General features: G+C 40.0%; 1 protein-coding gene across 9 annotated transcripts in view; it reads left to right on the top strand.

The window, feature by feature from the left end:
* Positions 1–26,665, top strand: part of NEK11 (NIMA related kinase 11) — a 281,184-nt gene that overhangs the window by 136,507 nt on the left and 118,012 nt on the right. For 5 of the 9 annotated variants that reach the window (XM_040480180.1, XM_040480177.1, XM_040480183.1 and 2 more), the window contains one exon: positions 13,263–13,298. The exons of the other annotated variants lie outside the window; for them this stretch is intronic. In XM_040480180.1, the coding sequence (XP_040336114.1) occupies positions 13,263–13,298 (36 nt within the window). The remainder of the gene's footprint in view (positions 1–13,262; positions 13,299–26,665) is intronic. 9 annotated transcript variants of the gene reach the window in all.

Consider the following 26,665-nt stretch of genomic DNA (forward strand, 5'->3'; position numbering starts at 1 on the left):
TATAGATATAGATATAGATATAGATATAGATATAGATATAGATATAGGTAATATCTTCTTTGTCAACACCATAGACAGCCTGCAGAACCCAAGTCAGATTCTCAGAGATGCGTGTGTCCTCCCATTGGTGAGCCAGGAATGCCACTGTTATACTCAGAAGTAGGACCTGGGAGGGACAAAGTTCTTTCTCAAAAAGATGCTTCTTTGCCAGCCATCCTGAGTCCATAAACTGGCAGCTAAAATTTCCAAGTATTTTCCCTAAATACATTATAAATGTAAATATATTTTGTACTAAGGAGCCTAATTAGGGCAAGAATATATATTAGTTTTCCACTGTAGTCTCATGTGGGATTTAGGCCAAATTCAGATTAAAATACAGAGATTGGTAGGCATAGCTATGAATTTTGCAATGAAAATATCCAGGTAATACATGCAGTTATTTTAATGGAACTCTCTGCCCTGGGTTTATAATGAAATCAAGAAGGTTTTCTGAGACACAAGGATTTGCTCTACACTACCATGGAGGCTATATGTATAAATGACCTCCTGATTTTAGGCAAGTTCTCTGAAAATTCTATTAGTTTCCTCTTTAGTTAGAATATAAAGGAATTTCAGTGGGCTGCACAGATTCCTAAGATAGGGAAAAGTTTGTACTCATTTCAGATGTATTATTTTGCCTCCCTTAGGGCTGCGTATGGAATCAGAATATTCCAGATATGATTTTATGTGCATAGTTAAATCATTCAATTCTTACCACACATCTGGTGGACAGGCTAAATGTACCTTAAAGGACATGGTGGCTTGTGGAAGACAGTATTTTTTGCCTACCATATATTATAAACAACTCTAAGGTGTCTTCTGATATCTGTACAAGATTTTCTTAAAATAAAAATTGGAGCAAATTATAAGTTATCCTAATAATGTAATTCTCAATACTTTTTTTTTAAGTGGGAGAGAAAAGTGGGGGTTGTGGTTAGAAGGCCAGTGCTGCATGTTTAGGGTCTGCCCCTAGAGTTGGTTATGCCTGTGACGTCATTCATCCTGTCAAGAGGGGAGAAGGTTTGGAATGGCAACTCAAAGGGCAGGCAGGCTGGATGTGACCCTTCACTCTGGGGGGCCAAGGCTCAGGCTTGTCCATGCTCAGGAGTGAGCAGGTCTGACTGGTTTGAGTCAAGAAGCCTCAAACATAGGGGAGACCACTGCCTCCTCAAGGTGACTTTGCTTGTAGGTTTTCTTAGTCCAGGTTTTCAAATTGGGCTACTTATCAGAATCCCTTATGGGAGTTTGAAAAATACAAAATAGTCTCTGTCTTCTTAGACATTGATTTAGAAGGTCTACTTCAGTGGTTCTCAAACTATACTATATATCAGAATCGTGTGGAGGGTTTGTTAAAACACAGATTGCTGGGTTCGGTGGCATGCTAGCATTGACTCATGGACTCCATTGTGTACATCTTCCTCCAACCTCCAGTTCTGTGATAGCCCGTGGGTAGCTTCAAATCAGCTATGGTGACTGAGTACTTACACCAGGGAAATTGGCATTGCCAATCAGTTTTCCTCAAGAGCCAGTTGTTAAATGTTTCCCAGCATACCTCTGGCAGAGCTTCTGATTCAGTAGGCCTGAGATGAAGCCCAAGAATCTGCATTTCTAGCAAGTTTCTCGGTGGTGCTGCTGCTGCTGGTGTGTGGAGCACATACTGGGAACAATTTGTCTAGAATTAAGCTGTCCAATTTGATAGCCACTAAGCCACATGTGGTTATCTGAATTCAAATTTTAATTAATAAAAATTAAATAAAATTTAAAATCTTTTCCCAAGTCACATTAGTCATATTTTAAGTGCCTAAACTAATACAATGTTATATGTCAATTATATTGCAATAAAATGGGGCGGGGGGAATGCTTAAGAGTCACATATGGTTAGTGGTTACTGTATTGGATTGCACGCATCTAGAACAATTAATTCATCATTGCCAAAAGTACTATTGGGCAACACTGCTCTAGGAAAAACTCTGTGCGCCTATATTTTTTTTGTTTTAAGTTCTACAGGTTATTCTGGTGGGAAGTCTGTTTCAATAATCACTACAGTTTTTTTTTTTTTAATTTTTTAAATGTTGATTCATTTTTGAGAGAGAGAGACAGAGTGTGAATGGGGGAGGGGCAGAGAGAGAGGGAGACCTAGAATCTGAGGCAGCCTCCAGACTCTGAACTGTCAGCGCGGAACTCAACGCAGGCCTTGAACTCTTGAACCATGAGATCATGACCTGAGCTGAAGTCGGACGCTTAACCAACTGAGCCACCCAGGCGCCCCAATCACTACAGTTATTAAATGTTGATCTTACATTTCGACTCTCTCAAACTGAAACTCACAAATAATTCTATGTTACTCATTTTCTGTTTCTTACTTGGGAGGGAGGATTGATTTGCTGAAATTCTCAAACACTTGACAACACATATCAATGACTCTTTTTTATATGTGAGGACAAAGGAGGTAAGGATGGAAGAGGTATTGTTGAACTGGAACCCAGCCCCAAATCCATAACTTTTTCAAGCCAGAGGTTTCTCTTCTATGCTGTGACAGCTTTCTGCTAAATAGAAAAAATTATTACAGGTGTTGGTCATAGTCCTGCCTTCGGATCATGTCCAGGGTCAGCACTGAGATGCCATTATCCTACCTCAGACCACGTGTGTGGCACATGGAAGCCCCAGAGGTCTTTCAGATTTTACCTAATAACAACTCCCTCCCAACCAGCGAAGGACATGAACTGCATTTATTGGAAACCAGTTGACCATATTGATGAATCAGAAGTGTTCAGACTAGTAGGTTACACAAGACTACAGAGGGGATAGAATTTAATTAGAGGTGAAGGGTCAGGTGAAATAGTTAAGTCATTAGGGACATCTGTAGAGCAAGTTACCAAAACCTGAGTTAGTGAGGGTTACACAAGCAGATAGACTCCTGATAACTGGACCAGGAAAGAGCTGGCCTGGGATGCCAGCTGCTGTGGGTTGCCTCTTGTGTGTTGTTGGGTCTTGGTCTTTTTATTTACATAGCCTGGCATATAGAAGCATGCTGTGAGTTACCATCTCCAAGATGCTTGTGTGGCCTAAACAATGTCCATTTATTTCCGCTCCTTTTGACTGAAATTTTAAGTTCTTTACAGTGATTAAAAAAAAAATAGCCAGTGGTATTTCTTTTTCCTCTGAAAGATTTATTATAATAGACTTTATTTTCTCAAGTGACAATTGCCTCTGTGAGTTTCAAAAGCTGTTGCATTGCCTGGTTCTGTAGCAATCTCTTCAAAACTACCAAAAACAAAAAACAAAAAAACCTCCTCTTCTTTCTGGGCTTCTTTTTAGGAATTCTGGCACTCTTCCTTTTAGGAATTTCCCACTGCCAGTATCCTTGTACCTTTGTAGGCACCATTATATCTTTGTCCTTTTGTATCCTTATTGATCTTCCTGCTCCTACGCAATTGCTATAAACATCCTTCAGCAAAGCATTCCCTGAACACCATTTTGTCAACACTCAACCTTTCACAAATATTTATTGGGTGCCTGCTCTGCTGGGAAAAGAGAATACAGAATACAGTAGTAACAGAACAGACTTGGTTCTACTCTTATGAGCCTATGGTGAAGTTTTCTTCTACCTAGAAGCCTTTACTTCCTAAAGTGGGTTGAATTCTGCCCACCACCCCCCAAAATATGTCCACTTGGAACCTCAGAATGTAATCTTATTTGGGATAAAGGTCTTTGCAGATGTAATTAAGGTAAGGATCATCACATGAAATCACCTGGATTATAATGGGCCCAAACCAATCTACATATTCAATGCAATCCCTATCAAAATAACACCAGCATTCTTCACAGAGCTAGAACAAACAACCCTAAAATTTGTATGGAACCAGAACAGACCCTGAATAGCCAAAGCAATCCTGAAAAAGAAAATCGTGCAACAATGATTTCAGGAGTAGATTCCTTAATGCCCCTTACCCATTTAGCCCATTCCCCCCTCCCACAACCCCTCCAGTAACCCTCAGTTTGTTCTCCATATTTAAGAGTCTCTTATGTTTTTTCCCCCTCCCTGTTTTTATATTATTTTTGCTTCCCTTCCCTTATGTTCATCTGTTCTGTGTCTTAAAGTCCTCATATGAGTGAAGTCATATGATTTTTGTCTTTCTCTGACTGACTCATTTCACTTAGCATAATACCCTCCAGTTCCATCCATGTAGTTACAAATGGCAAGATTTCATTCATTTTGATTGCTGAGTAATACTCCATTGTATATGTATATACCACATTTTCTTTATCCATTCATCCCTCGATGGACATTTGGGCTCTTTCCATACTTTGGCTATTCTTGATAGTGCTGCTATAAACATGGGGGTGCATGTATCCCTTCAAAACAGCACATCTGTATCCCTTGGATAAATGTCTAGTAGTGCAATTGATGGGTCATAGGGTAGTTCTGTTTTTAGTTTTTTGAGGACTAAAAATACTGTTTTCCAGAGTGGCTGCACCAGCTTGCATTCCCACCAGCAGGGCAAAAGAAATCCTCTTTCTCCACATCCTCACCAACATCTGTTGTTGCCTGAGTTGTTAATATTAGCCATTCTGACAGGTGTGAGGGGGTGTCTCACTGTGGTTTTGATTTGTATTTCCCTGATGATGAGTGATGTGAAGCATTTTTTCATGTGTCGGTTGGTCATCTGGATATCTTCTTTGGAGAAGTGTCTATTCATGTCTTTTGCCCATTTCTTCACTGGATTCTTTGTTTTTTGGTTGTTGACACTGATAAGTTCTTTATCGATTTTGGATACTAACCCTTTATCTGATATGTCATTTGCAAATATCTTCTCCCATTCTGTCCGTTGCCTTTTAGTTTCACTGATTGTTTCCTTCACTGTGCAGAAGCTTTTTATTTTGATGAGGTCCCAATAGTTCATTTTTGCTTTTGTTTCCCTTATATCTGGAGAAGTGTTAAGTAACAAGTTGCTGTGGCCAAGATCAAAGAGGTTTTTTCCTGCTTTCTCAAGGATTTTGATGGCTTCCTGCCTTACATTGAGGTCTTTCATCCAGTTTGAGTTTATTTTTGTGTATGGTGTAAGAAAGTGGTCCAGGTTCATTCTTCTGCATGTCGTTGTCCAGTTATCCTACCACCACTTGCTGAAGACACTGGCTTTATTCTATTGGATATTCTTTCCTGCTTTGTCAAAGATTAGTTGGCCATACATTTGTGGATCCATTTCTGGGTTCTCTATTCTGTTCCATTGATCTGAGTGTCTGTTCTTGTCCCAGTACCATACTGCCTTGATGATTACAGCTTTGTAATACAACTGGGATTGTGATGCCTCTTGCTTTGGTTTTCTTTTTCAAGATTTCTTTGGCTATTCAGGGCCTTTTCTGGTTCCATACAAATTTTAGGACTGTTTCTTCTACTCTGTGAATAATGCTGGTGTTATTTTGATAGGGATTACATTGCATATGTAAATTGCTTTGGGTAGTATTGACATTTTAACAATGTTTGTTCTTCCTGTCCAGGAGCATGGAATATTTTTCCATTTTTTTGTGTCTTCTTCAATTTCTTTCATAAGCTTTCTATAGTTTTCAGTGTATACATTTTTCACCTCTTTGGTTAGATTTATTCCTGGTATTTTATGGGTTTTGGTGCAATGTAAATGGGATTAATTCCTTGATATCTCTTTCTGTCACTTCATTGTTGGTGTATAGGAATGCAACTGATTTCTGTGCATTGATTTTATATCCTGCAACTTTGCTGAATTCATGAATCAGTTCTAGCAGTTTTTTGGTGGAATCTTTTGGGTTTTCCATATAGACTATCAGGTCATTTGCGAAGAGTGAAAGTTTGACCTCCTCCTGGCCAATTTGGAATGCCTTTTATTTCTTTGTGTTGTCTGATTGCTGAGGCTAAGACTTCCAATACTATGTTGAATAACACTGGCGAGAGTGGACATCCCTGTCTTGTTCCTGACTTTAGGGGGAACGCTCTCAGTTTTTCCCTGTTGAGGATGATATTAGCGTTGGGTCGTTCATATATGGCTTTTATGATCTCGAGGTATGCTCTTTCTATCCCTACTTTCTTGACGGTTTTTATCAAGAAAGGATGCTGTATTTTGTCAAATGCTTTCTCTGCATCTATTGAGAGGATCCTATGGTTGTTGTCCTTTCTTTTATTGATGTGATGAATCACGTTAATTGTTTTGCCGATACTGAGGCAGCCCTGCATCCCAGGTATAAATCCCACTTGGTCATGGTGGATAATTTTTGTAATGTATTTTTGGATCCAGTTGACTAATATCTTGTTGAGGACTTTTGCATCCATGTTCATCAGGGAAATTGGTCTATAGTTCTCCTTTTTAGTGGGGTCTCTGTCTGATTTTGGGATCAAGGTAATGCTGGCTTCATAGAAATTTGGAAGGTTTCTTTCCATTTCTATTTTTTGGAACAACTTCAAGAGAATAGGTGTTGAGTTTCTGGTGTGTTCTCTGGTCCTTTCTAGTCTTTGTTGCTTTTGGTATGTATGTATGTATGTATGTGTGTATGTATGTATGTATTTTTTTTTTCATCTTTTCTCCCCTCACAGAATCCCCCTTACAATTTCTTGAAGGGCTGGTTTAGTGGTCACAAACTCCTTTAATTTTTGTTTGTCTGGGAAACTTAATCTCTCCTTCTATTTTGAATGACAGCCTTGCTGGATAAAGAATTCTTGGCTGCATATTTTTATGATTCAGCACATTGAATGTATCCTGCCACTTCTTTCTGGCCTGCCAACTTTCTGTGGATAGGTCTGCTACAAACCTGATCTGTCTTCACTTGTAGGTTAAGGACTTTTTTTTCTCTTGCTGCTTTCATGATTCTTTCCTTGCCTGAGGATTTTGTGAATTTGACTGTGATATGCTTTGTTCATGGTCAGTTTTTGTTGACTCTAATGGGAGTCCTCTGTGCTACCTGGATTTTGATGTCTGTGTCTTTCCTCAGGTTAGGGAAGTTTTCCACTATGAGATGCTCACATAACACTTCTACCCCTTTTTCTCTCTCTTCCTCTTCTATGATTCTTCTATGATTCTGAGATTGTTCCTTTTTAATGAGTCACTGATTTCTCTAATTCTTAATTCATGCTCTTTTGCCTTAGTCTCCCTCTTTTTTCTACTTCATTATTCTTCAGAAGTTTGTGCTATATATTGCTGATTCTCTGTTCTGCCTCATCCGTCCTTGCCACTGTGGCATCCATTCGAGATTCCAGCTCAGTTGTAGTATTTTTTATTTTATCCTGACTAGCTTTTACTTCTTTTATCTCTGCAGAAAGGGATTCTAATCTGTTTGCAATTCCAGCTAGTATTCTTATTATCATGATTCTAAATTCTGGTTCAGACATTTTGCTTTTATCTGTGTTGGTTAAGTCCCTGGCTGTCATTACTTCTTGCTCTTTCTTTTGGGGTGAATTCCTTTGTTTCATCGTTTTGAAGGGAGAAAAGGAATTAATGAGGTAAAAAAAATATATATGTATTAAAATTAAAATTTGTTTAATTAAAACTATTAAAATTAAAAAATTAAAAACAATACACACACACAAAAATCAACTAAATGATGCTAGATCCTAGGTGTGTTTTGGTCTGGGTGGGAAAGGGGCTTGATAGATTAGAGAAAAAAGGGGAAAGAAAGAAAAAGAAAATAAAGGAAATCGTTTGAAATTTTGAAAAAATGAATACACTGAAGTAGAATAAGATGAAATGATGGATGTCAAATAGAATTTGAAAAAGTTCACACAAAAGTAAAAAATATAGTAGAAAAAATTGAAAAATATTTTTAATAAAAATTAAAAATAAAAATAAATTTTTCTTTATTCAAGAAAAAGAAAAATGAGAAAGAGAAAAAAGAAAAAAGAAGAAAAAAAGAAAATATGAATAGATGGACTGGTGAACAGAGAGAAATACAATTGAAATTACTTCGTTTTCCCCTAGAAGTCAAACTATGAAGCGCTTTATAGTCCTTAAACTAAGCAGTCAGAGACTTGTGATCCTGAAGAACGAGGTTGGCCCAGTTGGGTGGGTCGTAGTGTAATGGCTATGTTCTCCGCTAGATGGCACTGCTTAGCTTACTGAGGTGGATTGTTGTGTCTCTGGTAGTCGTGTATGCGCATGTGCAGGAGCGGTGAAAAGGGCGTCACACAGCTACCCAGTCTCTAGTATCAGAACTCTGCTCTCCCTGATCAGCAATTGCACACCCGTCCTTTGTCTTCGGCTTCCATACTCTCCCCACATTACACTGTCTGTGACCAAGCCCCAGGCAGCATCTGCCTCTTGAGTTTTATCTGAGATGCGGCTGTTTCCCAACCCCTTACTTCTGAGGAACGGTGGCTTTGATCCATTTTGCCCCTCTGCAGGAGGGTCTCACTGAGCAGTGGCCAGTGTTGGCCCCACCCAGGAAAGTTCATGAGATCGTGCTGCTGCTGATGCCCAGAGACTGCGGCTGGGTGCCAGCCCGCCCCAGAAAAAGTTCACGAGTTAGTGTAGCAGTAGCATTTCAGGGATTACGGCAGATCACAACACACATCTGACACCAGGCTTCACCCTTAACAACCTTGTTCCAGCACCAGCAAATGTGGTTGTTCTCCCAGGTCCACTGGGGCCTTGCCTTTGGGGGAGCCTCTACCAGTTGTCCTTCCAGCAGGGGAACCGCCTCTCCCATGTGACCTGACGACCCCCAGATTTCACTCTGCTCCTTGGGATTTGCCCTTCCCACCATAGCACCGCCAAGTATCAAGCTGCTGCATTTCAGACTCTGCACTCCCCCTGTTTATAGAGTCTTAATGGAATTTAAATCCTTTCTCCCTTTTTAGTTCAGTCCCTGTGGCTGTTTCCGCTTTCTACTTTCTCTCCAGCTGCTTTTGGCGGGGAGTGCTTTTCCCATATTCTCCCCCACCCCCACCCCCATCTCCGCCCTCTCTCCGCAAGTAAAAATAGCTCCCTGCTCTCCACTGCTTCTCTCTCCCCCAGTTCACCTCTCCATGCCTCATACCTGCTGAGTTCTGGGGTTCAGGTTGTGCAGATTGTTGTGTTAATCCTCAGATAAGTTTTCTAGGTGTGCAGGATGGTTTAGTGTTGATCTGGCTATATTTCATGAACACAGACACAAAAAAACTTCCATGATGTTCTGCCATCTTGGCTCCTCCCCTGGAATTTTTTAAGATGCTACTTTACATGGCAAAGGAAAATTAAAATTGCTAATCTGATGACATTAAAATAGGGAGATTATCAGGGCTCCCAGGTGACTCAGTCAGTTGAGCTCTGAGTTCGGCTCAGGTCACGATCTCACAGTTCATGGGTTTGAGCCCCATGTCAGGCTCTGTGCTGACAGCTCAGAGCCTGGAGCCTACTTCAGATTCTGTGTCTCCCTCTCTCTCTGCCCCTACCCCACTTGCATTTTGTTTCTCTCTCTCTCTCTCTCTCTCTCTCTCTCAAGAGTAAATAAACATTAAAAACATTTTTTTAAGTAGGGAGATTTTCCTGGATTATCTGAGTGGGCTCAGTATAATTACAAAGTTACTTGAAAGTGGAAGAGAGAGGGCAGAAGAGAAAAAAAACAACAGGGATAACAGTATTAGGACTTGTCCTGACATTGGTGGATTTGAAAATGGAGAAACTGGAGGTGGGGTGGGGACAATAAGCAAAGGATGGCAGGCAGCCTCTAGAATGTGGAAAAGGAAGGTTTGTAATGCCTCCAGAGGGAATGCAGCCCAGCTAATACCTTGATTTGAGCCCAGTTCAACCCATTTTGGACTAACCTCTAGAACTGTAAGATAATAAACATGTTGTGTAAGCTGCTACATTCATCATAATTTGTTACAGCAGCAATAGAAAGGCAATGTGGTATTTTTTTTCCTAGGTATTAAATGTAATTTTACTTGAAGTTAACAAATCAAAAACTGAAATTGAGTAATTGCTGAACTTCAGATAAATGTTTATCACAAAAGATATTAGTTACTAAAATAATTCTTTAAGGATAAAAATAATGATCATAAAAATGTGTGAAGGCTAGAGTCATTAATGGTATTTGCTAGCTATGTATGTCACTTTATTTTGTTTTTATTTTTTGTTTGTTTTTATTTATTTTTGAGAGAGAGATAGAGGGCAAGTGAGCAGAGGGTACAGAGACAGGGAGACACAGAATCTGAAGCAGGCTGCAGGCTCTGAGCTGTCAGCACAGAACCCGACTTGCGAGTTCATGACCTGGACCAAAGTCGGATGCTTAACCAACTGAGCCACCCAGGCACCCCTATGTGTGTCACTTTAGATAATATTTATTGAATTCCTGCTCTTCCTGGTAAGTCAAAACATTAGGGCTTTTCCAGGGTGACTTCCCTTACCTCCCAATTCTAATTATATTTTGTTTTTACATTGTTAAAGTTTGTAATTTTATATTGATTACATTTTGTTCTAAAACCATAATTCCCAGAGATCTTTATTCTTTAAATAGGGAGATTGTCTTGGAATTTTAACCTGAACTAAGGGCCTCAATGAACCTATCAAACTTTTTTTTTTACCATAGCTTCTTCATTTCTGAGTTCTTAATTTTATCTGTTTGCTTATTTATTAGTGTTTTTACTGTTTTTATTATTATTATTATTATTATTATTTTGTAGGAGTCTCTTATAATCCTTTGTATTTCTGGGGTGTCAGTTGTTACTTCTCCCCCTCCATTTCTGATTTTGAGTCTTTTCTCTTTTGCGCTTGATGAGTCCAGCTTAGGATGTCTTAATTTTGTTTATCTTTACAAAGAACCAGCTCTTGGTTTCATTGATTTTTTTTTTTGTTGTGTTTTTAGTCTCTATGTCTTTTATTTCTGCTCTGATTGTTATTATTTCCTTCCTTCTATTCACCTTTGGTTTTGTTTTTTTTTTTTTCCTAGTCCCTTTAGATGGAAGGTTAGGTTGCTTATTTGAGCTTTTTCTTGTTTTTGAGGTAGGCTTCTGTCACTACATATTTCCCTCTTAGAACTGCTTTTGCTGTGTCCCAAAGATTTTGGACCATGTGTTTTTATTTTCATTTGCTTATATATATATATATATATTATATATATATATATATATATAATATATATATATTATATATATAATATATAATATATATATATAATATAAAATTATATTATATATATTTAAATATATTTTTTTTTTTTTTTCCCTCATTGACTCGTTGGTTGTTTAGCCTCCACGTGCTTATGTTATGTTTGTTGCAGTTTTTTTCTCCTAAATGATTTCTGGTTTCATACTGTTGTGGTCACAAAAGATGCATGGTATGATTTCACTTTTTAAAAATGTATTGAGACTTGTTTTGTGGCCTAACATGTAATCTATTCTGGTGAGTGTTCTATTTGCACTTGAAAAGAATATGTATTATTGTTTTTGGATGAAATGTCCTATGTATATGTCTGTTATGACCATCTGATTTAGTGTGTCATTTAAAGACACTGTTTACCTATTGATTTTCTGCCTAGATGTGGGGTGTTAAAGTTCCCTACTATTATTGTGTTACCATCAGTTTTTCTCTGTATGTCATTAGTATTTATTTGCTTGATATATTTAGGTGCTCCAGTGCTGGGTGCATAGATATTTACAATTGTTATATCCTTTTGTTGAATTGATTCCTTTATCATTATGTAATGCCCTTTTTTGTCCCTTGTTACAGTCTTTGTTTTTTATTTTGTCTGATCTAAGTATTGCTACCCTGGCTTTTTGTTTCCATTTGCATGGTAAATGTTTTTTCATTCCTTCATTTTTAGTCAGTATGGGTCTTTAGTCCTGAGGTGAGTCTCTTGTAGGCAGAATATAGATGGGTCTTGTTTTTTATCCATTCTACCACCCTATGTCTTTTGATTAGAGCAGTTAACCCATTTACATTTAAAGTAATTATGATAGGGGCGCCTGGGTGGCTCAGTCGGTTAAGTGTCCAACTTTGGCTCAGGTCATGATCTCGCGGTCCGTGAGTTCAAGCCCTGTGTCAGGCTCTGTGCTGACAGCTTAGAGCCTGGAGCCCGCTTTAGATTCTGTGTCTCCCTCTCTCTCTGCCCCTCCCCTGCTCATGCTCTGTCTCTCTCTATCTCAAAAATAAATAAAACATTTAAAAAATTTTTAAAAAAATAAAGTAATTATGATAGGTATGTACTTACTGCCATTTTGTTCATTGTTTTCTGGTTGTTTCTATAGTTCTTCTCTGTTCCTTTCTTCTTCTCTTGCTTTCTTTGTGATTGGTGAGTTTCTGTAGTGTAATGTTTGGCTTTCTTCTCTTTATTTTTTTTGTATCCATTTTAAGTTTTGGGTTTGTGGTTACCATGAGGTTCATGTATAACATCCTAAGTATATAGTAGTCTATATTAAGTTGATGGTTATTTAAGTTTAAACACATTCTAACAAAAAACTTTAACTCCCTCCTCCACATTTTATGTGTATGCTGTCATATTTTACATCTTTTACTCATGATTTTCTTATGTCTAATTATGGCCATTTCTTTTCCATTTAAAGAAGTCCCTTTAACAGTTCTTATAAGGCTGGTTTAGTAGTGATAAACTTCTTTAGATTTTTTTTTTTTTTTTGGTCTGGGAAACTCTTTGTTTCTCCTTCAATTCTGAATTATAACCTTGCCAGGTAGAATATTCTTGGTTATAGGTGTTATTCTTTCAGCACTTTGAATATATCATGCTGCTCCTTGCTGGCCTGCAAAGTTTCTGCTGGAAAATCAGCTGATAGACTTTTAGGGTATCCCTTGATGAAAGTTTTGTTTCCCTCTGCTTTTAAAATCTCTCTTGATCTTTAACCTTTGACATTTTAGTTATTATATGTCATGGTGTGGACCTCATTGGGGTCATCTTATTTGGAACTCTCTATGCTTTTTGAACCTGGATGTCTGTTTCCTTTCCTAGGTTGTGGAAGTTTCAGCTATGATTTCTTCAAATAAGATTTCTGCCCCTTTCACTCTGTCTTCTTTTGGGACCCATAAAATGGAATGTTTGTTTCCTTGATGTTGTCCAAGAGATCCCTTAACCTATCCTCATTTTCTAGTTTCTTTTCTCTTTTTTTGCTTTCAGCTTGGGTGCTTTCCATTACCCTGTTTTCCAGATTGCTGATATGTTCTTCTGCATTTGCTAATCTACTGGTTCATTCCCTCAAGTGTGTTTTTTTTATTTCAGTCATGGTATTTTTCAGCTCTGATTGGTTCTTTTTCATATTTTCTGTCTCTTTATTGAAGGTCTCACTGAGTTCTTCCATTCTTTTTCCCAGTCTGGTGAGTATCTTTATGATCATTACTTAAAATTTTTTATCAGGTATATTGCTTATCTCTGTTTTGTTTAGTTATTTTTCTGAGGTTTTGTCTTGGACTTTGTTTTGGAGCATATTCCTTTGTGTCCCCATTTTGCTTTACTTTCTATTTGTTTCTATAGATTAGGTGGAACAATTACTTCTAAACTTGGAGAAATGGTCTCATGTATGGTGTCCCCTATATAGAACATGTGTGCAGGGCACCTGGGGGACTCAGTTGGTTAACTACCCAACTCTTGATTTCACCTCCAGTCATGATCTTGCAGTTCATGAGTTCAAGCCCCACACCAGGTTCTGTGCTGACAACACAGAGCCTGCTTGGGATTCTCTCTCTCCCTCTCTCTGCTCCTCCCCAACTCATGCATGCACACACTCTCTCTCAAAATAAATAAACTTAAAAAAAAAAAGACTATGCATGCATGGTGACTTTTGCTGGCTGGTGTGAGCTGGGGGTGTCTCGAGACTCTCCATGCAGGGGGTACCCTGGAAGGATACCTAAAGCTGAAGTGAGTGTAGATTGGAGGAGGGGGTCCCGTGGTCCTATGCACTGAGAATACCTTGGCAGGGTAGCTAAAGCTGATGTGGGTACAGGTCAGGGGAAGCCCAGGGTTCTAATCAGTGAAGGCACTCTGGCAAGATAAATGAAGTGAGTGCAAGCCATGGGGTCCCAGGGCTTTATGCATAGAGGTCACCTTGGCAGAATAGCTTAAGCTGAAGTGGATGTAAACTGGGGTGGGGGGGCATGGTCCTAGGGCACTCCTCTCAGGGGGCACCCCGACAGGGCAGCTAGTTTTTTATTTTAATTTTTTAAACTTTTATTTCATTGTGGTAAGAAGAATTAACATGAAATCTAAGAAGAATTAACATAAAAATCTGTTAGATTTTTTAAAAAAACTTTTAAGTTTATTTATTTATTTTGAAAGAAATAGAGACAATGCAAGCAGGGGAGGGGCAGACAGAGACAGAGACAGAGAATCCCAAGCAGGTTCCATGCTGTCAGCTCAAAGCCCGAGGTGGGGCTCGAACCCACAAAATCATGAGATCATGACCCAAACCAAAACCAAGACTCGGACCCTTAACCAACTGAGCCACCCAGACGCCCCTACCCTCTTAGATTTTTTTAGTGAACTATAGTACACTGTCAGTTATAGGTACACTGTTCCGCAGCAGATTTCTAGAACCTATCTTGCTCAGCTAAATCTTTATGTTTATTGATTAATAACTCCCCATTTCCCCCTTCCTCCAGTCCTTGGAAGCCACGCTTTGATTCTATGAATTTAAACATTTTAGATACTTCATGTAAATGAAATCACACAGTATTTGTCTTTCTGTGACTGGTTTATTTCACTTAGCATAATGAGTCCTCAAGCTTCATCCATGTTGTTGCCTATTATGAACATTGACTATTTTTCAAAATAAAAAATTTATTGAGAAGAGTGGCATTGTTTTATACCTTTACAATTTTTAAAAAGAGGCTTAATAGAATGCAGCTGGATTCTCATATCTGCTTTTCATTTAGATTTATCATGACATTACATGTAATATAGTGTCTGGAAAACTATGTACTCATGAGAGGATCAAAGTAAAAAAGACAAAAAAGATCTTAGTGCTGTTTATGAAAGTAGTTTAGATTTTGGGCTCTCCTGAAAGGGTCTTGGGGACTCCCATGGTCCCTGGACTATTCTTTGAGAACTATTCTTCTAGTCATGCAGTGAGATACTGGAAAAGCCAGCATTAAGTATTCCTGGGTATCATGAATAATTTCTCCATTTGTACTGACCTGTTAAATAATTTTTAATAAACTGGCATAAAGGATAACAAAGCAGCAGGATCTCCTTTCCTGAATATGGTGCTGTAAGGTAGAAAACCTACTCTATTTGAATTTCACAGGTGTGAAATCATTAATAAGCAGACATGATGTTGCCAGTGTTATTGTAATGGTCATAAAAGCTGCAGTCTTACTGAGATGATACACTTTTATGCTTTAATCGACATCATTTTATGTGCTAAGTAGGTGGATGCAAGATCTTGAAATTGTTTGAGGCGCCTCCTGTGGGGATAATTGTGTGGTGAAGTGTGTTCATTTACTTATAGATTTACCCCCAGAGAGCTTGGGAGTTTCTCAGTCAATCACCCAAATGCCTGGCTCCAGCATTTGCTATGCATAGCAGTTTTCACCACTGAGGAATCCCAAGTAAGATGCAAATTGTCTGATAAATTATTTTGTATTTCTCTTTCACTTTTCCAAAAAATAGTCCTTGGAGAGCTGTAGCATCAGCAAATGCAATCAATGCTTTAGAGCAGGTTGATTTTCCATTTTTATTGTTACGGAAATAAAACCAGAGACTGGGAGGTATCGCGACAGTAAAATGTGCTCTTTCCCTGGAGGTGTGGGATTTCAGACCATACCTTTAGGTACACTGTTCTATGTCAACATTGATAAATTACACAACAGCTATCTCTATTTTTGTGTCTGTAGTTATAATCTTAGATTAATATATTCTTATTTTGTTTAATTTTCTCTTGGGAAGGTATGAAATTATTTTTAGTTGAATGGCCTATGAAAATTTTAGTTGCATTTGACAAAGACATTTAATGTACTGATGGAATAAATGTAATTCTAGTTTTCTCATTTTGAGTAGAATATACAGCAAAAGCAAGGATGGGCCCGAATTTATATATCTTTATGTATATATACCTTTCCATTGTGAAGATTTATTCTATCCTATTAAGTTTTCTGGGGGCTTTTCAATAGGATCCTATTAATTCAGTTCCTAAGGTCAGAAATGCGTAACATTTTCTCACTTTCACATTAATCCTTTTCTTCCTCCCTGTTGTTTACAATCCTCATTTTTCATTTTATGGAGGGAATCAGCACAATACTTATGCTATTTGCATTGTCACATTTTTGTAAATTTTTCTTGTTGAATAACTTGGTAAAAATTATCCCACCATTTTAACAATGAATTTTGCTTGTGCTTTATTTATTTATTTATTTATTTATTTATTTATTTATTTTGAATTTCACTTGTGTCTTAAATTAAGTTTTGCAATTGATCAATCGGAGAAACCGTAATCACTTATAAAATACAAAATCTATTTCCCCCTTTTGTTTCTCTTAGAAATTTTCATCCTACTAAGGATCATGTAGTTGGATGTATCTTCTTAACTTTGTCTTTTGCCTGATAAATACAAAGAAAGGTCAAGTCCAGGCTTCCCACACTGGCTGTATGACATTAGACAAGTCCTCTAACTTTTGCAAGTCTCAGATTGTCATCTCTAACATGGGTTCTGAGAATCCATTCCCAGGCCACTCACCTAATGCCTCAATTGCCCAAGGCTAAGCAACTGTCACCTCACCTGGTGTGTTAAACCTGCCTCTGGCTAGTCTCTGGCCTCCAACTAGTTCATTCTCTAAATGGCTGCCAAAATGTTCTTTTAAGAATGTAAATTATGGGGCGCCTGGGTGGCGCAGTCGGTTAAGCGTCCGACTTCAGCCAGGTCACGATCTCGCGGTCCGTGAGTTCGAGCCCCGCGTCGGGCTCTGGGCTGATGGCTCAGAGCCTGGAGCCTGTTCTGATTCTGTGTCTCCCTCTCTCTCTGCCCCTCCCCCGTTCATGCTCTGTCTCTCTCTGTCCCAAAAAAATAAATAAACGTTAAAAAAAAAAATAAAAAAAAAAAAGAATGTAAATTAGAGTTTGTCATTGCTTTGCTTAAAGTCCTCCAGTGGCTTTCTATTGTGTTTCGAATACAAAATAGAAAACCTTTCACAGGGCCCACAGGGGCCCTGCTTACTTGCTTCCCACTTGGCCAACCTTGCCCAATGTTATGATTCATGTCACTCCTGTTAGGGAGACTGGCCATCCTATGTTGCCTGGGACTTTCTCGGTTTTAGCACTGAAAACTGGAATAGTTGGCCACTCTATTCCTGACGGTCCAGCTACACTGGCTTCCTTTCTTTCCCTTGGATATGCCCATATCTTTCCCACTTCACATCCTTTGCAAATGTTCTTTCTTCTGGAAGCCACATCATGTTATCTCACTGTGTACCTGGTCTATGCCTATTCATTCTTCAGGCCTCAATTTGAATGTCCTGTTCTCAGAGAATCCTTCCCTCAGCCACAGATATAAACTGGATTCTGTGAAGTTAATAGAAAATGTATATATTGTTCTCTGTCCCCAGTTCCTGGCACAGAGCTCCCAAAACCCTTGTAATATTCTAAGGGATAAGAGTACCATAATGATCTTCTGTTCTACTATTTGGTCTTTGACCCTGATTCATGAGGCAAAGTTCCTAAATCCTTTGGAATTTCCAGAGTGATAGGAATATCTTTAGTTCTACTGAGATGACTCTTGGTAGATTTGAAGGCTCCTGGATTTGAAGGAGAGGCAGCTCCCAGCTCCACAGTTTCTGAATGTATTTATCTGGAGTGGCCAGTAACTGCTTACTGTCTATAGCAGAGGTGGACAAACTTTCTTAAATGGTCGATAGTAAATATTTTAGGTCTTACAGAGCACGCTATCTCTGTCACAACTACTCAACTTTGCCATTGAACTCTGCCATCATAGAGAGAAAACAGCCATGGATGACAGAGGCTATGACTGTGTTCCAGGAACACTGTGTTTACAAAAGCAGGCCCAGATTTAGCCCATAGGCCCTAGTTTGCCGACCCTTGGTCTAAGTAATTTTCTGCCCGTTGTCTTTGGGTTCTGAGAATGTTGGTAAATTCACTAATGGCACTGGAAAACGTAAACTTGAAATTAAATTTGCTTGCAGGAGTCTTCCTTTCCTTTACTGAAACTTGGCTTTGGCTTCACTGAAACAAACACTTCTGATACTGTTACCATTATAGCACATCCATTTCTTCTTAGTTATTAAATAGGGTGAAATTAATTTTCTAGTGGGATGACTTAGCATTATTGCTGTTTGTGAAAAGATTTTGATGCAAATCAGTAGGCATGCCCTGGGCTTTTTCATTATGTGTTGGATGAGGACAATCACAGATCACAAAAACATATATGCGCTGAGAGGAGGAGCTGGATATTAACAGGGAGAGGGCACTGAACCTTGTGATTTCAAGATTTTTTTTCTTTTCCTTTGTGAGTGCTGATTTCTTGGGAATGTTACCACCTATATATGAGTTAGAATTCCATAAACACCATGGCTGAACAATTCAGCAATACCTTGGTTCAGATCAAGAGACCAAGTGGAGCTAGGGTTGGGGGAGGTTCACTGTCCTTGAGGAACTGAGCTCTGTGCAGCAAGTTGGTGGGGTTGGATGGACTGGGTGCAAAGCAAACTGAAATTTCATTTGGATTTGGGATTTGGGTTGGTGGGACAGAGTCACAACTGGGTGATCAAATTGAAATGTAAGTGGTAACTAAGAAGTGAAAGTGATGATGGTCAAAAATGTAGAGAACCAAGAAGTGACTGGAGATGTGAGTCAGGTTAAGTACTTCAGGGGGGCACTTTGGGATGAAGAACAGGTAAACACCTGGGATTCCATTACTTGTTTTTAGAGGAGGTATGTGACAGGAGGGTATCAGATTGGATGAACCAAGTAAATAGAACTTCTAACTAGGAAGGAAGTGTCAGAAAAACATTTCCCCCATATAGCAGCTGCTGTCACTGTTCCATCCATATCCCCTTCCATTCCTTTACCATTTCTTTGGACTCAGTCTCCTACCTATGTTTCTTTTGTTAGGGGTGGGGGGAGGGGAAGGCTGCTCTCAGACTCCCAGAGGCTGCTTTTCCAGTACTCAAAGAGAGCCAGAAGTGCCTAGGAATTTGGCCCTCACTCCTGCCATGCACCACCCCCCCACACCCAGAGTTACCCAAGGCAGCCTTTTAAAAGTGATGAATGTGTGCAAGAGTGTAAGTGTTCCAGTGCCTCCACCAACTGTCCCTAGAGCTCTGTGGTGAGCCATGATTACCCCTTGTGGGACTCTGCTTGATATGGGCCCTTTGCATGGCCGCCAGCCCTCTCTGTCCCACTTCCTTACCCCCTACCAGTGGTTCCTGGGGTCCTTTCCTAACAAATAACTTTGATGAGACTCCTCATCTCAGAGTCTGTTTCTGGGGAATCCAGTCTAAGACACCTAGTTTTTTTTTTTTAAGTTGGAAGTAGTTCCTGGCTATTATAAGAGACCTAGGGTAGTTTTTCTTACCTGTTTTTCTTTTTTTCTGAATTAAGCTTTTTCAAAAATTCACTTTGATGGTTTTATTGGTCTGCTGTCTCTGTCAAAGGACCCCCATTTGAATCACTAATCAGTAATAGTTAAGGAAAAATGACTTTAATATTCCCTGAGCCTTTTCTGCAGATACTTGCTCTATGGTCATGGTGCAACACTGGGTACCCACGCCTGCCAGAAGGAAGCCTTGCATAGATCCCACTCTGCATGGTGGCCTTGGTGTTGTTCATGATGGCCATCAGTGTTTTGACCCAAATAGTCAGTCAGACTCACCGGAAAGGTTTTAAAACTCCAAACAAAATGAAGATGGCAAGATATTCTGAGAATGACTGTAAAGAGAACTCTACCAGAGATCTGTGGACAGTTTACCATGAATACTTAGAGACCAAGAGATTTTCAAGGTAGGAAGTAGATTCTTGTTTCCATTTGTCAAGTAACTGGTCCCCAAGTCAGCATTTAAGTGTTGGGGTGGCACTTTATCCCGGAAGTGTCCTGGAATTCTACTTATTTGGGACTTCTGCAATCTACATGGAAGATCTGAGTTCTCTTTGCCAGCTCCATTCATCTTCTCTGCCAGAGTCCAAGTTGGGAAAGAATATTCCTGTTAGATCTCATGATGGTTAATTTTATGTGTCAACGTGGCTAGACTATGGTACACAGATGTTTGCTCCAACACCACTGTGGGTGGGCCTTACCCAATCAGTTGAAGATCTTAAGAGAAAAAAATTGAGGTTCCCCCTGAGAAAGAAAGAATTCTGCCTCCAGACTGCCTTTGGACTCAAGACTGCAACATTAACTCTTGCCTAGGCCCCTAGCCTGCTGTCCTGCCCTACAGATTTTGGACTTGCCAGCCTCCCACGACAACTATGAGAGCCAAAACTTAAAATAATTTGTCTCTCTGTCTCTGTCTCTGTCTCTCTTTGTCTCTCTGTCTCTTTCTGTCTCTCTGTCTCTTTCTGTCTCTCTGTTTCCGTATCCTATTGGTTCTGTTTCTTCAGAGAATTCTGGCATAGATCCCATTAAATGTCCCCCAGTCAGAGTCTCATATTCTGTACATTTCTCTGTTTAATCAGTTCATGCCCACCTTCATGTAGGTTATGGCACATCTTAGCTTTATGGCACTTTTCTCCCCATGAGTTTTGTGAATACTTAGAATTCTAGCAATGTAATGTGAGGCTAAAAATAATTACATACTTACTTCCCCTAAATATGACTTTGACACTTGAGGAACAATGTGAAATTTCATTAGTATGTGACTATTCAAATCCATTATGTGTCCTAATTATGAGCCTAATCCTGTTACATGTATGTTTTTCTCTTTACAATCATTTAAAGGTTGGGATATCACCAACTTGGATATTAGGAGAGAGTTCTAGTGTGAAGTCTGTCATGATTCATTATGTAACCTCAATATAATAACTCAACTATTTATACATGATGATAAAATAAATATTTTCCTAAAAAAATGAAAGAAAAGCTGGAAATTTCTACATAGTTTTTTTGTGGCCATCCTCCAATATACCTCACAATGATTCTTGCCTCCTGGTGTTCATGCCCCTGAATGGTCCTCTCTCATGCTGAATAGGACTGACCTGTGTAACCAGTATGGATTGTGTGGAAATTGAAAAACGTGTCTTCCAAGGCTAGATAACAAAAGATATTGCAGCTTCTGCCTGGCTCTTTTGGATCATTCCCTCTGAGGGAAGCCAACTGCTGTGTGGTAAGGACACAGCTCCCCTGTGGAGAGGGTCTTGTTCAAGGAACGAGGTCTCCTGACAAGAGCCACATGAGTGAGCTTAGGATTGGATGTCCCAGTCCCCATCAAGCCTACAGATGACTATAGCCCCAGATGACTTCTTGGCTGAAACCTCATGGTGGGCCCTGAACCCAGACGTTCCACCTATGCCACTCCTGGATTCCTAACTCATAGAAAATGTGTGAGATAATACATGTGTGTTGTTGTTTTAAGTCGTAGTCTGGGGCAGTAATAGATATTATGCAGCAATAGATAACTAATTCAGTAATTTTTGCTGAATGGCTCTTTCTAGTGACTTCACGTGTAAAAAAATTACATTTTAACCTCTGGTCAGGATTCTAGACATTACTTGAAAGTGCTCTGTAGTATTTAGTGGTATGCATGTGGTAGAGATAGTGGTTGGGAAGAGGAAGAGGAAGAGACAGGATATGGATAAGACATGGAGGCTGCAGTGAATTTAAAAAGTCACCATTTGCAAATATTGCATTTGTGAGTATGTGATGAAATCGAGTGGCTACCTCTAAGGAATGGCCAAACAGAATTATGTAGTCAGCATGACTTAATACAAATGAGCACTAGATTTGGAATCAGAAGACGTGGTTTGGGGTCTGCCACTTTCAAATTAACTTAAAAAGGGTCCAGCAGCTCTAAATGTTATGTTCCTTGTCTGCAACATGGGGGGCTAACACCACCTACCTGTATCATACCGTGTTGTGAGGGAGGCTTAAGTGAGAAAAAGTATTTGAAAGCACTTTAATTGTGAAGGATTGTACAAAGGTAAATAATTGTTATTACTTACTGTTTTGAGGATATGTAAATGGAAGCTTGTCTAGACTTTATAAACCATGAAACAGCTCCTTTTAAACATGGGCTTACCTTCCTCTCTAAGACCATATCTCATGCCACAAGAAGTAGCCAGGTCCAGAAAGGGTAGGTCACCCAGGAAATCTAACATTGCAATAGAAATTTTCCTCAGTAGGACCATAAAAAGTTGCCTAAATTGATGTGTATAATATTCACTTCCTTTAATTAAAACATTTAAATGAATGCCATGCCCACAGTATCAGTGCAGTAGATTTCCCTCGTGTTTTTGTGATCATTGGCCCATCTTGCCATATTCAGTTTGCCTGTTCACATTGGTGAGCTAAGCACGTCCACACCAGCAGGCATCTTCTGGCAGTTTCCTGACTGTCTCCAGCTGGCCAGTTAACTGAGGGGTGCTGCCAATGGGAAACAAACATTTTCCAGGAGAATAGAGGTGGGAAAGAGAAATTATAACTTCAGGATTTCATTAGAGAGGAAATCCTATTTGGCTCACAAGGTGTTGTTTCTGCCAACAAACAAATTGCTAAATGCATTCCACGCAACTGAGCTTCTGTTTAATGAGGAAATATAGCCAAAGAAAAATAAGACACAGGCAGACACTTCCTTGTGGCAGCACTTTAGCTTCATGAAAATCTTAGTTGTAATCTCACTTCTTGACAGACACTTGGTGACCAGGAGCAGAAAGCTGTGGTCGAATCTCTTGCTACTCAAATTGTGGTTCGTGGACCAGCAACATCTCCATCACCCCAAGCATGTCAGAATTGCAGACTCCCAGGCCCCACTTCAGACCTACTGGTCAGAATTCATATTTCGTCAGGTGCTCCAGAGGATTCATATACATGCTGATCTCGTTGATTCTTCCATGTCTTACATTTGCAAACCTTAGAGCAGGAAAACAGCCTGAAATCATCTAGTTCAGTGTCCAACTTTTAGGGTGCTGAATTATTACTGTCCCCTGTTTACAGATGAGACCCCTAAGGCCCAGGGAGTACCAGCTCCTTCAGAGTCTCTGTTCAGTCTCCCTATATTTCTCCTTGAGAGGGTAGATTCTCTGGCCTGTGTTTATTTCTCTGAATCTGGTGGAGGAAAGACAAACTTACCTACTTATTTTTGACTTTTGCTTTCTAAACTAGAAAAACAAGTTCAGAGAAATGTTATAGTTTTGCCTAAGGGAGAATCACATTGGCATGTAGAATAAAAGCACACACTTTAGACCTTGAAGGAGACCTATTTCCAAATGGATCATGGGACTTTATTTCTGTCATGTGTGTGGGGGGCGGTGGGGGGGAGGAGGCTTTTGTACACTCAGTCAAACAGATGTCACCCAAAGAACTTCTCATAGCAGAACCTGCAGTCCTATATATAAGAAAGGCACTGTACTGTACTTAATTTAGCTCTCCTTACAAAAAGGGTCATGAATATGCATTTCGGCTAAGAAAATTTTTTCACAGCCTCATGTGTGATGCTGCCGGCTAAGCTAATCAACAAGACTAATTTTAGCCTTAGTTTTGAAGCTTTATTTTAGAATAGGTCACACTATTAATACTAACCTATAGCTTATCGTGTGAGAGAAGAGAACATCAAAAAGACATAAAACCAAGCAACTGCCATGTCCCCAAGACTATAAACATATTGTTTGTAATTGAGCTTTAGTTCCACTTACAGTTAGTGATGTGGTTAATAAAGTAGATGTGATACCTGCTATGCAGTAAAACACATTGTCTACTTTGGGGATCTAGGAGGTCCATGAGCCGCCTTTCTCTGGGGTGAAGGGAGGGAGATGAATATCTATTAAAACTCTACATTGCATTTGTATGGAAGTATTGAATCACCATATTGCACACCTGAAACTAGTATGATGCTGTATGTTAACTAACTAGAATTTATTTTTTTTTATTTAAAAAAAAATTTTTTTTTAACGTTTATTTGTGAGAGACAGAGAGCAAGAGCGGGGGGAGGGGGGCAGATAGAGAGAGAGACACACAGAATCCAAAGCAGTCTCCAGGCCCCGAGCTGTCAGCACAGGGCCCGACACAGGGCTCGAACTCACAAACCGAGAGATCATGACCTGAGCCGAAGTCAGGCACTCACCTGACTGAGCCACCCAGGTGCCCCTAGAATTTAAATAAAAACTTTAAAAATGGGTGGAAAAGCTCTACTTGTTGGTCCTATATAAAAGAAGGTGGAAAAGGCATCCTCTAGATCAGAAGGTTTGATTTGATGGGTCCTTTGAAGTGGCTCTGGGCACATGCAGAGGAGGCCCAGCATTAGGGTGGGATCAAGTCACTGCCTCTTCCCTGTTAAGTCCAGGACTAGGAGAGTCAGAAAACCTCTGGGGCTGTAGTTGTACCTTCTTGTTTGCAGGGATCAGGATTGGTGGTGGTGGAGGGTGTGCTGGCCAGAGGAGGAACAAAAGGTCAGAAAGGTGAAGTGACCCACATCCCAGGGTTTCAAAGAAGTCTAGGAAAATCCAAACTGGAGGCTGTAGTCCAGCATAACTAGACATATAAAGGAGGACACTCTAGAACAGCACTGTCTGGTGGGACTGTCAGCGATGATGGAAGTGTTCTATGATCTTGTCACAGATGGCTTTCAAGTGCTTGAGATGTGGCCAGTGTGACTAAGGAATTGAATTTGTCATTTTATTTCATTGTAATTAATTTTAATTTTAATAACCACTTGTGCATGGTGGCTACCATATTGGACAAGGCAGTTCTGGAAGGAGAGCTCTTGAAAGGAATGAGGTTAGAAAGCAAGAGTGAGTTCAGGAGAAAATGTAGAGTCCAGGTCACAAAAGCCAAGGTCCTGATCTAAAGGTACATGAGAGAACCATCTGGAAAGCATCAGAAAAATAAAACTGCCTGGACCCAGCCCAGGACTACCCAATCAGAGTCCCTTTTGGTGCATACCTTTAACTGAGAGCTATGGAATTCATTGGTAAGAGAAGACAGGTCTGGGAAAGAGCGTACACCCAGGTGATAGAAGGCCTGGACTGCCCAGCTGAAGATTTCATACTCCATTTTATTGGCAGTGGGGGAGACAGATGGGGAAGAGAGACATGGTAGTGAGTGCATTAGGCAGAATTTGTGGCATCCTGTGTTAAGATTGGAGGTGATTGCAAAAGCTGCGTGTTAAGACATTATCTGGAGTGTTCATTTCTGCTTTGGAGTATGAGTGTGTTCATTTCACTGGGGGATGTCCATATCTTTCCCTGGACTGAACATTGGTTCAAAATGTTCCTTAGCAAATGTGCTGCTGTAAGCCTCCAGCCCCACTAAACACTATGGTGATTGAAAATTATAGTTGCTTCCCACAGGCCCAGAAGGGGGCTCTTTGTAATGAAATAGAGATGTAGCAGCATTTGGAATATGGAGTAACAGTCTCTCCAGGCCCTCCAGCAGGGACCCATGGTATCCATAAAAGGGGGTGATTCACATGGAAAATTATTTTCTGAGCGTACCCTTCCCCCTCCAGGACTTCTGAGCTCCCATGAGCAATCTTAATGGCTGCTGATGGGAACTAGGACACCCTGAGAACTTGGCCCCGCTGATGACTCACTGAATAACCCTGAAAACCCGTTTCATGGTTCACAGTGCAGGGAGGGATGGCTTTTAAAAATTGAAAAGGAAAAATAAACCCAGTATATGTTGAAGTTTAGAAATTGGCAAAATGCCTTTTCCAAAACAGCAAAGTTTCCAAGCCAGTTTTTTTCTTCTAACAGTGCAAGGGAAGGTATGTCCAAGGGTGACAGACCTAGTACCTTTATTAGCTGCTGGGAGAATGAAAGGCTGGGGACTCAGCCATGGTGGAGTCCAGCTGTCTCCCTGAAAGACACGTCGCCTCTACCTGGGGAGTTTGCTGTAGCTCTGCTGTTGACCCTTTATACATGAGTGCTTCTTTGACGTACCAAGGATGAGGTAACCCAGACATCAGTTTGGATGCCCTGTCCCAAGATTTGGGAAGCTTGACTCAAACAGAAGCTTGTCCAGAACTCTGTTTGTAATTGATGGGCAGGCTCCGTCCACCTCCATCTCATGTTCTGAGGCTGGTGGCCTCCTTTGGCACCTTTTGATTCACACAGCAAACCCAGTCTCTCGCCTAATACACCAAGTGTTTGATGTGCCACCAGCGTGCTGGCTCTGACCCCTCCTACTCTCCTTCCCAACCCCTTTTCTGGAGTAAGGCCAAAGTCCTCTTCTTGTCTCTGGCAGAGGGATCATATTCTTTCCCTGCACTCTCGTCAGGTATTTTTCTAAATGCTTACAGTTGGGTGCCTGCTTCAGCAGCACGTTTACTAAAATTAGAATGATAGGTACTTATATTTGGTATGAAAACTGAAGAAAACAAACATTCTCTACCTGCTAAGGGAATAGTAATGGTCATTTATTAAGCACTTACTACGTTCTAGACACTGTGCTAGATAGAGCATTTTAAGAAAACTTTGAGGGCTGCCTGGGTGGCTCAGACAGTTAAGCATCTGACTCTTGATCTGGCTCAGATCATGATCTTATGGTTTGTGGGTTCGAGCCCTGCATCAGGCTCTGCATTGGCAGTGCAGA

The sequence above is a fragment of the Herpailurus yagouaroundi genome, unplaced genomic scaffold (assembly GCF_014898765.1).
Source record: "Herpailurus yagouaroundi ecotype Mexico unplaced genomic scaffold, PumYag 159, whole genome shotgun sequence".
Classification (NCBI taxonomy): Eukaryota; Metazoa; Chordata; class Mammalia; order Carnivora; family Felidae; genus Herpailurus; species Herpailurus yagouaroundi.